This window comes from Erythrolamprus reginae, chromosome 11 (genome assembly GCF_031021105.1).
Source record: "Erythrolamprus reginae isolate rEryReg1 chromosome 11, rEryReg1.hap1, whole genome shotgun sequence".
In the NCBI taxonomy this organism is placed as follows: Eukaryota; Metazoa; Chordata; class Lepidosauria; order Squamata; family Dipsadidae; genus Erythrolamprus; species Erythrolamprus reginae.
Window position 1 is genome coordinate 24,353,583 of NC_091960.1, and position 16,069 is coordinate 24,369,651.

A 16,069-nucleotide genomic window follows, 5' to 3' on the forward strand; every position below is an offset into this window, starting at 1 on the left:
ACAAGTGAAAAATTATCTTGTTTTTGTGAAAAGGGTTTGGAGACCTGCAGAGTGCTCTTTTACCTCCTCGAAATCTTGGTGCATTTTATACACTGATGCATCATATAGTCCAAAAAATACACTATATCAATTCTTACCTGTTTATATTCCTTCCAGGTGCGTTGGAAATCCACAGAACCATCTTTGCGGTGTTGGATAACGGTCCAGCCTCCTCCACTGGTCTCCATGTCACACAGCACCTGGAAGAATGGCAGAACATCAGTAGAAGAGCATTTCCCCAAATTATGACAAACAACTGGTTGAGCACATGGAAAACCCCATCATCAGTTTACTTCCAGACTTAATTTAAAAAGGAATTCTGAGCGGGATATTTTAGTCTTTAAATTTAAGCTACGATCTTCGTTTTCCTTTCAATTGGCTAAGTGATGAGCTAGCATCATTCTTGGGCGGATCAGAAATAGATGTAGTTCTTAGTGGTAGGGTCCAAATTATGATTTTCTTCTTCTTCTAGACATCAGTTGAAACCTATTCTTATCGGGAAGCTTTTAATAATATTTGATTACCTATTACTCCTATACTTTATTATACCAATTATATAATTGTTTATAGGTTTCTCTTGCCTATTATTAGTTTATATAATGAGTCGATCTATACATGATCGAAAACTTAAATGTGATGTTTACACTTACACTGGCATTGGACCAGATTACCTCCGGAACCGCCTGCTCCCGCACGAATCCCAGCGACCGATAAGATCCCACAGAGTTGGCCTTCTACGGGTCCCGTCGACTAAAATGTCATTTGGTGGGCCCCAGGGGAAGAGCCTTCTCTGTGGTGGCCCCGGCCCTCTGGAACCAACTCCCCCCGGAGATTAGAATTGCCCCCACCCTCCCTGTCTTTTGTAAACTACTCAAGACTCATTTATACTGCCAGGCATGGGGGAGTTGAGATATTCCTTCCCCCTAGGCCATTACAAGTTATGCATGGTATGTTTGTGCATATGTTTGGTTTTATAAATAAGGGTTTTTAGTTGTTTTATTATTGGATTGTCACATGTTGTTTTTATCATTGTTGTTAGCCGCCCCGAGTCTACGGAGAGGGGCGGCATACAAATCCAATAAATTATTATTATTATTATTATTATTATTATTATTATTATTATTATTATTGGTTATAAGTAAAGCAACATAAACTGTGGACCAAATTAAATCATGGATTACGCCTGGTTTCATTCTTCACATAAAAACAGAATTAAACAGATTGCATTATGACTTCATGTGGGCAAATCCTTTCTAATTTAGCTTTATATGCAGACCTCAATTTATGACTCCAGTTGGGATCAGGATTTCTGTTGCTAAGTGAAGCAATTGTTAAGTGTACGGTGACTAATTTTACAATCTCCCCCCCCCCATGACTGTTAAGTGAATTGCTACTTGTTAAGTGAATCAGGTGATTGTTAAGTGGATCTTGCTTCTCCCGTTGACTTTGGTTGCCAGAAGATCACAAGTAATGATCACACGATCTCAGGACGTTGCAAATGATGTAAGTCCACCTGCCAAGAGCCTGAATTTTGATCACGCTATGACCATCCGAGTGCTGGGATGGTCGTAAGTGCAAGGACCAAATCGTGAGTCATTTTTCTTTTTCACTGCTGAAAAATAGCTTTGAAGGGTTGCTAAACAAATGTTTGATAAGTCACGGTCAGAGGTGGGCTGCTAAGGTGGAACGGTGACGTGTGCTCGCTCCTGTTGGTCTGAGTACTAGCGGAGTCCACTGCAATTCTGCTACTGCAGAAGGGGAAGAGCCTTCTCTGTGGTGGCCCCCGCCCTCTGGAACCAACTCCCCCCAGAGATTAGAATGGCCCCCACCCTCCTTGTCTTTCGCAAGTTACCCAAGACCCACCTATATCGCCAGGCATGGGGGAACTAAGACATCTCCCCCAGGCTTTCTTATATTTTATGTTTGGTATGTATGTGCTGTATGGTTTTTAACTGTTGGGGGTTTTTTTATATACAGTGATATCTTGTCTTACAAACGCCTCGTCATACAAACTTTTCGAGATACAAACCCGGGGTTTAAGATTTTTTTGCCTCTTCTTACAAACTATTTTCACCTTACAAACCCACCGCCGCCGCTGTGGTGCCCCGCCTCCAGACTTCCGTTGCCAGAGGAGCACCCATTTTTGTGCTGCTGGGATTCCCCTGAGGCTCCCCTCCATGGGAAACCCCACCTCCGGACTTCCGTTGCCAGCGAAGCACTTGTTTTTGCGATGCTGGAATTCCCCTGCTGGGATTTCCCTGCAGCATCGCAAAAACACAGAAGTCCAGTAGCAGAATTGCGCTGGACTCCGCTAGCACTCAGAGCCACAGGGGCGAGCACACATCACCGGTCCACCTCAGCATCTCACCTCTGGTTGCAGCCTACCTGTGCACAAGTTCAGCCACCAGAACCTATTCAACCAATCGTGCTTAAGAATACTGGGGCTTAGTCTGAGGTGCGAACCCTGCCTCTCTAGAAGGACAAAGCTCATTGGTGCATACACTCACTTTGACAGGGGCTGTAGTGTTGGGGAGCCGAAGGGTGTAGACTCCGCTGGTAGAAAACCCCGCTTTGTACGCGGCTGCACAATCCTTGAAGGCCTTCTGTTCATCTGGCAGGGCGGAGGAAGAAACATCTGTGGGGCGATGAGATCAAAAGTCATTTTCAGTAGTTGCCCAGTGAGGGAAGGAATCAGAGGTGGGTTCTGGCTTACCTGGCTGCCTGTTCACTTCCTGATGTGCTGCGTGGCTGTGTTTTGTGGGCGCATGCACATGTGCAGTGCTAAAAACCCAGATTCTGCACATGTGCAGAAGCAAAAAACAAAAAACAAGATGGCGCTTGTTAAATAGGCGCTGAGGTAAATGTAAATAGCTGAAATGGTTGGTGCCTTCTGACTGGCTAAGAGTTTGACAGTAGGATTTTAGCGGGAAAAATAAAGTATTAAAGGAGCGCACTGGCACTGTTTATTCCAGGCGCGTTCTTACTTGAAGTCACTTACAAAAAGAGCTTTCCTGTCCTTTACAAATAAAAAGAGCTTAAAGAATAGACTGTCTCAGTATTTTGCAGTGCTGGTGGCGCCAAGAGAGTTAGTTCAGGGGCACTGCAGGCCTGAGTCACTGGCGGTTTTTAGATTATTATTAGAGTTGAAAGGGACGTTGTAGGTAAATGATGGGGAAAGAGCGTGGGCACATACTATCACACATGTGCGAATGCCCACACCCATAATTCAATGCTTGGATAGGGTGAAAACAGCTTCCTCCACCCACTGAAGGCCCTCTGGAGGCCGGAACTGGCCACTTTCCCAACTTCTGGTGGTCCCAGTAGGCTCATGTTTCACCCTCCCCAGGCTCCAAAGGCTTCAGGGGGAAGCCAAAAACGCCCTCCCAGAGCCTCTGTGCGAGCCAAAAATCAGCTGACCAGCTGAGTTAGGGCAACAGCTCATGTGCCAGCAGATATGGCTCCGCGTGCCACCTGTGGCATCCGTGCCATAGGTTCGCCATCACTGTTGTAGGTCATCTAGTCCAACCGCCCCACTCAAGCCGGAGTCCCTACACTATTTTGGACAAATGGCCACCCAATCTTTCTTTGAAAGTCTCCAGTGTTGGAGCTCTCACAATCTCTGCAGGCAACTTCTGTTCCACTGGTTGATCACTCTCAAGGTCAGAAAGTTCCTCCTTATTTCCAGGTTGAATCTCTCCCTGGTCAGCTTCCATCCATTATACCTTGCCTGGCCCTCTGGTGCTTTGGAAAACAGCCTGACCCCCTCTGTGGCAGCCCCTGCTATCCTGTCTCCCCTGGTCCTTCTCTTCGCCAGACTGGCCATGCTCAGTTCCTGCAATCGCAGTTTGTATGTTTTAGTTTCTAGTCCCCTGATCATCCTGGCTGCTCTCCTCTGCACTTTCTCAAGACTCTCAATGTCTTTTTTGTAGTGTGGTGATCAAAACTGGATGCAGTATTCTAGGTGTGGTCTAACAAAGGCCTTATAGAGTAGTATTAGTACCTCTCTGGCCCTAGAGTGTACCCAGGGATCCAGGCCGCCAAGTTACTATCAATTCCATAGAACCAGTCCAAACTGGGTGGAACCCACCTCTGTTAGCCATGTGCACAGAGGTGGCCGTCACATAACATAACAACCGGTTCACCTAGTAATGGAAATGTGAGTGCGTGCCATCTGCATATGCATGCGGCACAGCGGTGGGCTACGAGCCGGAACACTAAATTGCACTCGTTGCCGCGGCTCCTAAGTTCTTGCGGGACCAGTGTGATTTTGCTGCTGCACCTGTACAGGTAGCAAAATCGCGCACGGAGCTGCAGGTAGAACCTCGCTGAAACATGGGTGTAATTTTGCTACCTCCACAGGTGCAGTAGCAAAATCGTGCTGGTCCCACGGCGGTGAGTGCAATTTAGCGTTCTGGCTTGTAGCCCACCGCTGATGCGGCATCACAAAAGATGGGAATTCTCTCATGCACACCATCTGCACACGCATGCAGTGTCAAAAAACACAGCTATATAGGATGGAATTGCACCTGGGCAGGTGGGTGGGGCTTGGGCGGGCCCACCTTCAGGTTGCAACTACTGGTTCACCCAAACTGGTCCAAACTGGCAGTAGCCCACCCCTGAATGTGCATCAACTACGTTGTTGTAAGGCTGAATTCATCCTCTCTCTAATAAAATGCGTCCCAGAGACCTTGCAGAACAGGAGGAGCATTGGATTCTTCTGGTTCGGACTGGTTCTATAGAACCGGTAATAGAAATTTTGCCTTGGGCACCGAATTGGCAATGATGGTCAGCTGGACACACCGCTAAACTGGCTTGGCAGTGCTATAGGCACCGCCATCTTGTTTTTTGCTTCTTTGCATGCACAGAAACTGGGTTTTCAGCAATGCTCATGTGCCCACACAGCACAGGGGGAAATGAACTGGCAGTGAGATATGTTAGAACCCACCCACCCCTCAGAGGGAGTGTTTCCAAGGAGCAAAATACATTTTCAAATAGACCGTGAGATGCTGTAGAGTGGACACTAAGCTCTATTTGTCTACATCTTGCAACGCCCATGTGACCTGCAACTTGTGAGGTCATTTAAAGATTTTGGGAAGAATGAACAGAAGAGAATACTCATAGCTGAAGGTGGAACTATGAAGACCTTGGTGTTCTCTGAAGTTGGCTGTTTTCGTGAGTATGATTCATCACCTCGGAGAGGGGCGGCATACAAATCTAATAAATAATAATAACAACAATAATAATAGTAATAATAATAATAATAATAATATTTTGTTGTTATTATTATTATTAATAATAATAATTTATTGTTATTATTAATAATAATAATAATAATATTTTGTTGTTTTGTTGTTGTTTTGTTGTTGTTGTTGTTGTTGTTGTTATTATTATTATTATTATTATTATTATTATTATTATTATTATTATTATCTATGGTTCATTATTCCCAGCAACTGATAAGGGCCCACAGAGTTGGTCTTCTCTAGGTCCCGTCAGCTAAACAGTGTTGGTAGTGGGCTCACAGAGAAGGGCCTTCTTTGTGGCTGCACTGACTCTTTGGAACCAGCTACCTCCTGAAATCCAGACTGCCTCCACCCTACTGGCCTTCTGGAAAGCTGCAAAGACCTGACTTTTCCAGCAGGCCTGGGGCTATTGATCTGATGGTACACCATCAGGATCTGACCATTAATGACATGTATGGCTTTTAACTGTTTTAATTGTTTTTAATTGTTGGTTTTACTATTACATTGTATGTTTTAACTTTTTTTGATTGTGAGCTGCTCAGAGTCCCTTGGGAGTTGGGCGACATACAAATTCAAATGAATGAATGAATAAACAAATAAATAAATAAAATAAACAATAAAAAATAAAACAATAAAACAATAATAATAAAATAATAAGATAATAAAATAATACACCCAACCATCTGAAGAAGTTAGCTAGTTGGGTAATCAAATGACTACAAGAAAAGAGTCCAGCTCAGAGAAAATTAAGGACTCCACATTTTAGGAAGTGCTAACAAAGAAGGGAAAGAGCTGCATACTGCTTAGATTTTAGATCATTTAGCCACTTTGTCATGGATTTTTCTGCAAAAAGGCACACTACTTTACGTTAATGTTGTCCTGCCTCTTCTCACCAGACTTTAAATTCCAGGTTGGTCCAGATTGGCTCCGTCTTCAAATTTAGGGGAAATTACTTACGATTGCACTGGGACACCAGGCCTATCAGATGCTTCACTGTCTCTGCCAAAGAAGTCTGTTGTTTGTGGAGGGCTGTGTTATTCAACAAGGCAACACCCAAGCGTTGCTCCAGGTGCCCTACAAGGTCCACCTGCTTGGAAAGAAGCTTCTGCATTTCCGTCTTCTCGGTCCTCAAGCCCTGTAGTTCCTCCTCACGTTGGTTTTCAATAGCCAAGACTTTCTTCTCTAGGAAGCTGAAGAAAAGAGAGACAATTTATTCTGATTCTCAAACTCAGAACTGAACGCAGTTCTTCGTGTAGCAACAGAAGAGAATATTTGTTGCCTAGGATTGAACTGTCGGGTCCTTGATGCTCTCGGAGCTTGGGTTGTTTTCTTGCAGACTTTTCATTAACTAACTAGGTAACATCATCAGTTCAACTAGTGGAACAGCTTTGCCTTCAGAAGTTGTGGCTGCTCCAACACTGGACACTTTTAAGAAAGGATTGGAAAACCATTTGTCTAAATGGTATAGAATCAAGGGGTTGGACTACAAGACCTCTATGTTCTCTTCCAACTCTGTTGTACTGTTTGTTTGTTAGTTTCTTTATTTATTATTTTGACTTGTATGTCGCCCAACTCTTTACGGACTATGGGAGGCTAACAACAATGGCTTACAACCAGACTAACTACGGGATCGTCTTCTGCCTCATGCATCCCAGAGGCTGGTTAGGTCTCACAGAGTGGGCCTTCTCCAGGTCTCGCCAGCCAGACAATGTCATCTGGTGGGGCCTAGGGGAAGAGCCTTCCCTGTGGGGGCCCTGGCCCACTGGAATGAACTCCCTCCAGAGATGTCTACTGCCCACTCCCTCCTGGTCTTTCGTAAAGCTCTGAAGACCTACTTCTGCCAGCGGGCATGGGAGCCGTGAGCCACGAGATTGTCCCCGGCCAATGTGAATTATTGGATTGGGTAAATTAAAACTGACTGTAGATTTGCAGGTCAGCGGTTCAAATCTCATCACCGGCTCAAGGTTGACTCAGCCTTTGATCCTAGCGAGGTGGGTAAAATGAGGATCCGGATTGTGGGGGCAATATGCTGGCTCTGTTAGAAAGTGCTATTGCTAACATGTTGTAAGCCGCCCTGAGTCTAAGGAGAAGGGTGGCATAAAAATTGATTGAATGAATGAATGAATGAATGTGGATGGCTTGTATAAGGTTTTTTTTAGAATATTTATTAATTTTGTATATGTCTTTTTAAAAATAGATTTCTTCGCATATATTGTCTGCATTTACAATGTTGCATGCCACCCTGAGTCACTTCGAGAAGGGTGGCATAGAAGCCTAAAAAATAAATAAATAATAAAATAAAAATAAATTATAAAATAAATTATAAAACACCCTTAATTGTAAAACATTCATCCATACAACTGGGACAAGATGGGGCCGTTCATCGGCTCCATGGCTGCTGGAAAAGCCATGTTTTTACGGCCTTTTGGAAAGCAACGAAGGTGGGAATCGTGCGGATCTCATGGAGCATTTGATTCCACAGAGCCGGAGCCGGCACAGAGAAGGCCCTCCCATGCAGTCCCTCCTGTCGACACGGTCCAGCTGAAGGAACCCTGAGAAGGCCAACTCTGTGGGCCCTAACCGGCCGCTGTGGGGTATGTGTCAGAATGCGATCCTGTACATAATCTTGTCCTAAGCCATTTAGGGCTTTAAAGGTGATAACCAACACCTTGAATTGTATCCAGAGAGCTATTAGGGGCCAATGCAGCTTGCAGAGTTTTGGTGTAACATGGGTGTACGTAGCTTCACCCATAACAACTTGTGTGTCTGCGTTTTGGACCAATTGTAGTCTCCAAGCATTTTTCAAAGGTGTTCAAGGCCCATGTACAGTGCGTTGCAATAATAGAGTCCCATTCCCATAATAGAGACATGACATGATAAGGTTATTGTTATTGTTGCTATTAGTTCATTGGCTTGGGCTGAGGGAACACTTCCCCACATGATCAGGGTTGATTCAATTAAAATTCTATACTGCTCAAAAATATAAAGGGAACACTTAAACAACATAATATAACTCCAAGTAAATCAAACTTCTGTGAAATCAAACTGTCCACTTAGGAAGCAACACTGATTGACAATCAATTTCACCTGCTGTTGTACACATTCAACTTTGTACAGAACAAAGTATTCAATGGCAATATTTCATTCATCCAGATCTAGGATGTGTTATTTGAGAGTTCCCTTTATTTTTTTGAGCAGTATCTTTACATTTAAAAAAAGCTGTTAAATGTTTTGCAGACCGCTGCTGTTTAGATAAGTCACTTTTGAATGCTATACCTGTCACTTCGAAGAATTATCTAAAGAATTATCAAGCTTCCTGGGGAGCAATGAAAATAATTCAGCACTAGAAAAATAGAGTTACTGTAGATTTATAAGCTTGCATTATACTTTTATGTTCACTTATTGTTATTCCCCTGTTGTCGGAGGGAAAAGATTGCTGAATATTCTTTTTTGTGGTCAAAGCTCAACAATATATTTAAACTTTACCATGATATATACATAAAATTTTCCATGGAGAGAGACACCCCCCCCATGAAAAGCTCCATACATGCAGAGCACATTTGGTGTTTACACATGCTTTTATATTCCCTCAGCAGCTTTCGCCTCTCTGAGTTTGTTCAGAAAATGCTATCCCCTTCCACTTTATTCCAATAAAATCCACTTTTGTATTCATTTACTCAGAAGAAGTAAAACAACAATCTTATTCCCTTCACTTTTTTTTCTGCAGCTCATCTAGGTCATTTATGCACCCACCAACTCATCTATCCATCCCTTCCTCCATCCCTCCACCCACCCACCCACCCACCCACCCACCCATCTAACCACCAACCCATCCATCCACCCACCCACCAACCCACCCATCCATCTAACCATCCACCCACCCATCCATCCACCCACCCACCCAACCCATCCATCCATCCATCTACTCACCCACCCACCCACACACCCACCCACCCATCCACCCACCCACCACCCACCCATCCATCCATCTACTCACCCACCCACCCATCATCCACCCACCCCCCCATCTCCACCCCCACCCACCCCCCATCCATCCATCCATCCATCCATCCATCTACTCACCCACCCACCCATCCACCAACCCACCCACCCATCTACCCACCCACCCACCCACCACCCATTCATCCATCTACTCACCCACCCACCCACCCATCCACCAACCCACCCACCCATCCACCCACCCATCTACCCACCCACCCACCACCCACCCATCCATCCATCCATCCATCCATCTACCCACTCACTCACCCACCCACCCACCCATCCATCTATCTCTATGTCTCTCTATCTAATCTATGTCTCCAAGGAACTTTTCCAAGATTGGAGACAAATAATTCCATTGGCCAAAACTAATAATAAAACAATGCAGGCATAGGTGTGGCAGCTACAACTTCCTAGGCGTATTTTCCTGAATGTCACAGCTGTCAGAAGAACCAGGAAAAGGCATGGTTTCCTTGTTTCCATTGACTGCCAGACCCAAAACACACTTCTCTGTTGAATTTGAGTACTGCAATTCTCATCTCTTTTTAAAAACAACAACAACAACAGTGGACAGAATCACTGAGCCAAAGTTAATGAGCTTCTATGGCATAAAGTGGGCTTGAACCTCACTCTTCCTGGAAGTGGTCCACATCCTTAATCTTTACATCAATTTATAAACCAATATAAAGTATTACTAAGTATTGGCTGTTGTTGTTGTTGGTAATATTTGTTAGTTGGCTGGCTGGAGCAGTTTTGAGTGTGAGTTAATTATTGAATTAGAGCTGTAGTGTTGATATGGAGAAACCTGGATTAGATTAGATTTAGATTATATTTATTGGATTTATATGCCGCAACTCTCCGCAGACTCGGGGCGGCTCACAACAATCGTAAAAACAGTACATAGTAACAAAGCTAATATTTAGCAATCTAAATTACAGTTTTAGGTTAAAAAGTCCACAAAAGAAACCCAATATATAAAAAACAAGCACACAATCAATCATACACCAAAACTATATGGGCAAGGGGGAGATGTTTCAATTCCCCCATGCCTGACAGCAGAGGTGGGTTTTCAGGAGCTTACGAAAGGCAAGGAGGGTGGGGGCAATCCTAATCTCTGGGGGGAGGTGGTTCCAGAGGGTCAGAGCCACCACAGAGAAGGCTCTTCCCCTGGGTCCCGCCAGACAACATTGTTTAGTCAACGGGACCCGGAGAAGGCCAACTCTGTGGGACCTAACCAGTCGCTGGGATTCGTGCGGCAGAAGGCGGTCCCGGAGGTATTCTGGTCCGATGCCATGAAGGGCTTTAAAGGTCATAACCAACACTTTGAATTGTGACCAGAAACTGATCGGCAACCAATGCAGACTGCGGAGTGTTGGTGTAACATGGGCATATTTGGGAAAGCCCATGATTGCTCTCGCAGCTGCATTCTGCACGATCTGAAGTTTCCGAACATTCTTCAAAGGTAGCCCCATGTAGAGAGCATTACAGTAGTCGAACCTCGAGGTGATGAGGGCATGAGTGACTGTGAGCAGTGACTACCGGTCCAAGTAGGGCCGCAACTGGTACACCAGGCGAACCTGGGCAAACGCCCCCTTCGTCACAGCTGAAAGATATTTTTCTAATGTGAGCTGTGGATTGAGGAGGACGCCCAAATTGCGGACCCTCTTTGAGGGGGTCAATACTCCCCCCCCAGGGTAATGGACGGACAGATGAAGTTGTCCTTGGGAGGCAAAACCCACAGCCATTCTTCTTATCCGGGATTAGTTTAGGATCTACATGTAAGTAAACTTTACTGCATATACAGTAAGTTTGTTCCTGTAAATAGAAGACTAAGACAGAAGATAATTCGAATGCACCGAATAGTAAAAACTGTTTACTACTGTTTTCTACAAAATATCTTTGTTATTTCTCTGCACTGGTTCCTAAATTGCCACACTATAAATTTTGGTATCTTGTCACGTCCTACTGCGTAGCTCTGTATATCCAGACGGACGCAACTTTACCGACTGGTTTTCCAACAAAAAGTTCTCCAGCTATGCCTAGAGGGTCTGAATTCTCTCCCCACAAGAAACCAAAATGTTTGTCCTCCCTCCTGTTGTGGTTAGCTCTGGTCCAGCTCCTGCCCCAAGGACTGTGGATGTGAGGGAGACATCCACATGCCGCAGGCCTGTTTTGCTCCCGGTGGAATCTGCTGATGAAGACTCCTTTGATCAAGAAGACATGAGTGACAGGGAGGAGGAGAGTGGGGCAGACAGCTCAGAAGGAGATCAATTATCTAGCTCCTCCTTGGATTCAGAACAAGAGTTAATGATACAGCCATGCATGCAGAGAGCGATGCATAGGCAGCAACAACTGAGAGATTATTATCAAAGAAAATGAGGCCACCTGTGGTTGGGTGGGGCTGTGGTAATTAGTGAGGCTGCTATAAAGAGCAGCCTGTGGGTTTGGCCATTGTGGAGGATTATCTGATCGTTCTGTTTCGTGACTGCTTTACTGACTTTGACCTTTTGTGTGCTGATTTTTCCCCGCTTTGAAACTAAACCAGAGCAAAGTGTGTTTCACTTTGTGAAAGAAGAAGGACTGTGAATGGCCTCACAGCTGCAAGCTAAGTATCACAGAACTGATAAGGGACTTGTACAAATTACCAGTTTGTTTGGAGATGAGTGCTCTTTGCTATACCAAAAGAGGGCTTAGGTTAAGTGAATTTTCATTATGAAGAACATTGTTTTGAATTTTCAAACATGTGTGTGTGTCTCAAATTTGCACCTGTGAATTTTTGGGAGGAGTCTACCAGAGAGCCCGACAGAACACCTCCAAAATTATCCAGATCAGGCTCAGAAGAAGACTAGAACTCAGTTTTACTGAGATAAAATGTATTAAAAGGAGTTGGCAAAACTGGTTGTGATTTTTCCTCTTCATCTTTTACCCCGGTGAGTCAGGGAGAAGAGAGTCTCTTCCTATCACTAGCATCTTTTCTGGGGCTTCTGCTCTTTTTTGTTTTTTGTAATGTTTTCTCAATCTTTCCGTCCTCTCCAGGGCTCTATGATGCCACAACTGCACTAGGACGACACAAACACACTTGGTTTAAGTGGGCTTCACTTGTTCCTGATGAATGAAACATGAAGCCCAACAGGACTAACCTGTTTCTCTCCTGGAGTCTGCTGATTTCGTGGGCCTGCAGGAGAAGCCGTTTCTCAAGCTTGTTGGTAGACAGGGAATTTTCCAAAACTTGAATTTCCAGGCGGGACGTTTGGTTGAGAACCTGGTTGTTAGAAAACCTGGTTACACCGGAGAACAGAGATAGCAGAGAAAGTCTCCTCTATCTTTCCTTGATCTTTATGCATCATGCTCCATCTTCAGGGGGTTTGACTTCAGTTTAGTGTGTGACTGTAAATTACGACTGATGGCTTAAAATACAATAGGAATTGAAATAATTCTGATACAAACCGCATTGAGCAGGGGGTTGGACCCAATGACCCTGGAGGTCCCTTCCAACTCTATGATTCTATGATAATAACCATATCACTCAGATATTTATGATAGACACCCCCCACTCCCCAGCAATCAATCTGAATCACTTAATTCTAAATTGCATTAACAGAGGGATTCAATCAAGATCAAGCGAGGTACTAATACCACTCTATAAATCCTTATTAAGACCACACCTAGAATCCTGCACCCAGTTTTGGTCACCACACTAGTGTTGACCAAAAGGTGTTCAGACTCTAGAAAGAGTGCAGAGAAGAGCAACAAAGATGATTAAGAGACTGGAGGCTGAAACATATGAAGAACGGTTGCAGGAACTGGACATGGCTACTCAAGTGAAAAGAAGGACCAGGGGAGAATGATAGCGAAATGAAGTAGGAGGTAATTACAGGCAGCCCATTAGCTAATTACCCCATTAGTGAACCATCATCATCATCATCATTATCATCATCATCGTTAGATTCAGAAGGGGAGGCATTCATAGATGTTGATTAAAAGTGCGTTTTGGACAGTATTTTCCTTTTGATAAACCAACTTTGTTTACTTTACAAACATGTGTGTTTGAATTTCTCCTTTGGACTTAATTGGGGGCTTGTAACGTGAAGCCCGGCATAACACCCCCGAGAGAAGATCTAGGGAATGGCTACCAAAAGAAGGTCGTCTTACCTGTATTTCTACATCAGTGAGTTTCCGGGTCTGTTCAGCCGTTTGGTTAAGGAGGTTGGTCCCAATTTCCAGCATGGCTGCCGTGTGGTCCTGTACAGAACTGAAATGGGTCTCTGACATCTCCATCCTCACATTGTCCTGGATGTAACTCTCCAGCTGAAAGAACAGAAGCAATGGGGATTAAATTTGCAGCCTTTGCAGATGGACTGAGCTAGATCAAGGCATGAAGCCTTGTAGAATGGAAGTCCCTGGATAAAATGTGCTTTGCTTGGCCTTGGTTGCCTCCATTAATCAAATGGAGAGTCACTTGGGCTTAGTGATCAAGGCTAGAAAGCGGGAGGCTGTGTATTCTAGTTCTGCCTTAACCTTGAAAACCAGCTCGATGACTTTAGGCCAGTGACGGCAAACTTCTTTTTCCTCTGGTGCTGAAGGAGTGTGCATGCATGCTATCATGCAGGTGTGAATGCCTGTTCCCATAATTCAATGTCTGGGGAGGGCGAAAACAGCTTCGCCCATCACCCGGATGCCCTCTGGAGGACCGGAAATGGCCTGTTTCCCAACTTCTGTTGGGCCCAGTAGGCTTGCGTTTCACCCTCCCCAAGCTCCAAATGCTTCCCTGGAGCTGGGGGAAGATAAAAAGGCCCTCCCCCATCCTTCCGGAGGCTCTCTGGAAGCCAAAAACGCCCTCCCAGAGCCAAAAATCAGCTGGCCATCATACACATGCATGTTGGTGCTGAGTAGTGATGGGCTACCAAAATTTTTACTACAACACTGTGGGCGGGGTTTATGCATTTTGTTTCAACATCTTTCAGTGCAAATTGGGTGTTTTGGGGTGGAGTTCCATTTCCGCTACCCCACTGCGTCCCCCCACATCCTGATTATCTACTATATAAAGTGCATGTACACACACGCACGCCCAGTTCTTTTAAAATTATACACATTCAACCTCATTCACTGCGATAGGAAAAACATACCCAGGGCCTAGAAGGGGGAAAAAAGAAAAAAAAATCAAAATTTTGCTACCGGTACTGCATACCTGACCGTACCCATAGGTGCTGAGCTAGGGCAATAGCTCACATGCCAGTAGATATGGCTCTGCATGCCACCTGTGGCACCTATGCCATAGGTTTGCCATCAATGCTTTAGGCCAGGGGTCCCCAAACATTTTACCCTATGCACACTGCACATACCTTATTTAAAGTAAAAGACAATGGGAACAATACAATATTTAAAATAAAGAAGAAGTAATAAGTAATTAAGTAATCAATAATTAAGTAATAAAGTAATTTATATTTCTTTATTAACAAGTAAATTTAAACTTAAATCAACAGACTCCCTCCATTTCTCCTGCCTTCCCTCCCTCCCTCCTTCCTCTCCACTTCTCTCTTCCCTCTTCCTTTTTTCTCATTTGTTTCATTTTCCTCTCCCTTGTTCTTTCCCTCCATCATTTTCTCATTTCTCTCTCTCTCTTTCCATCTCTCCCTCTTCCTTTCTCTCTCCCTCTCTATCTCTCCCTCTTTCTCTCTCTCTTTCTTTTTTCTCTCTCTGTCCCTCTCTTTCTCTTTCTTTCTTTCTCTCTCTCTTCTCTTTCTCTCACTCACTCTCTTTCTAACTCTCCCTCTTTGTATCTCACACTTTCTCTCTCTCCCCCTCTCTCTATTTCTCCCTTTCTCTCTCCCTCTCTATTTCTCCCTCTTTCTCTCTCTCTTTTTTCCTCTCTTTTCTTTCTCTCTCTTTCTCTCACTCACTCTCTTTCCATCTCTCCCTCTTTGTATCTCTCCCTCTTTCTCTCTCTCTCTCTACCTTTCTCTCTCTCTCTCTCTTTCTCTTTCTCTATGTTTGTGGTTTGATGTAAAAACTGATTGTGAACAATCCTATACTGCAACCAAAGTATTGGAATTCAGAAAAACAAATTTTAATGCAATGGGGGAATATTTAAATAATGAATTAAAAGGGAGGGATAAAATGGCAGGAGCAAGCACCCAGTGGACTGTATTAAAAAAGGCCATCTTAAAAGCCACAAGACTTTATGTAAAGCAAGTAACTAAAGGTAAAAGGAAGAAGAAACCGCTATGGTTTAGCAATGATGTAAGGGCTATAGTCAATGAAAAAAAGGCTGCCTATAGGAGATATAAAGAGCCTGGAAGTATAGCTGATAGAGAGGTGTATAAAATGAGACAGAAGGAGACGAAACAGATAATATATGCTGCTAAAGCCTCAAAAGAGGAAGAAATAGCAAAATCTGTAAAGAAGGGGGATAAAACCTTCTTCAGATATATTAGTGATAGGAAGAAGAAAAACTGCAGCATCACAAAGCTTAGTACCGGGAATAATACAGGCATTGATGGGAATAAGGAGATCGCTGACCATTTCAATAGCTACTTCTGTTCAGTTTTCTCAAAAGACACCTTACAAAATAATACTATAGAGGGATATAGCATTGCTTCCAGCTGTACGGATTCAGCTCCAGTGATCTTAGAAGCCGATGTCTTAGAAGAACTTGAAAGATTAAAGATAAATAAGGCAATGGGTCCAGATGGCATCCACCCCAGAGTTCTTAAAGAACTCAGATCTGTCATTGCTACCCCCCTGACTGATTTGTTTAATCAATCCCTGTTAACAGGAGATGTTCT

The 16,069-nt window shown here is 44.0% G+C and overlaps 1 protein-coding gene across 1 annotated transcript in view; it reads right to left on the bottom strand.

Moving 5' to 3' along the window:
- LOC139174046 (angiopoietin-2-like) overlaps positions 1 to 16,069 on the bottom strand; it is a 39,954-nt gene that overhangs the window by 11,790 nt on the left and 12,095 nt on the right. The window contains exons 2-6 of the mRNA XM_070764090.1: positions 13,437 to 13,592; positions 12,425 to 12,546; positions 6,240 to 6,472; positions 2,547 to 2,674; positions 138 to 239 (exon numbers count right to left, since the gene is read on the bottom strand). Coding sequence (XP_070620191.1) covers positions 138 to 239; positions 2,547 to 2,674; positions 6,240 to 6,472; positions 12,425 to 12,546; positions 13,437 to 13,592 — 741 coding nt within the window. The remainder of the gene's footprint in view (positions 1 to 137; positions 240 to 2,546; positions 2,675 to 6,239; positions 6,473 to 12,424; positions 12,547 to 13,436; positions 13,593 to 16,069) is intronic.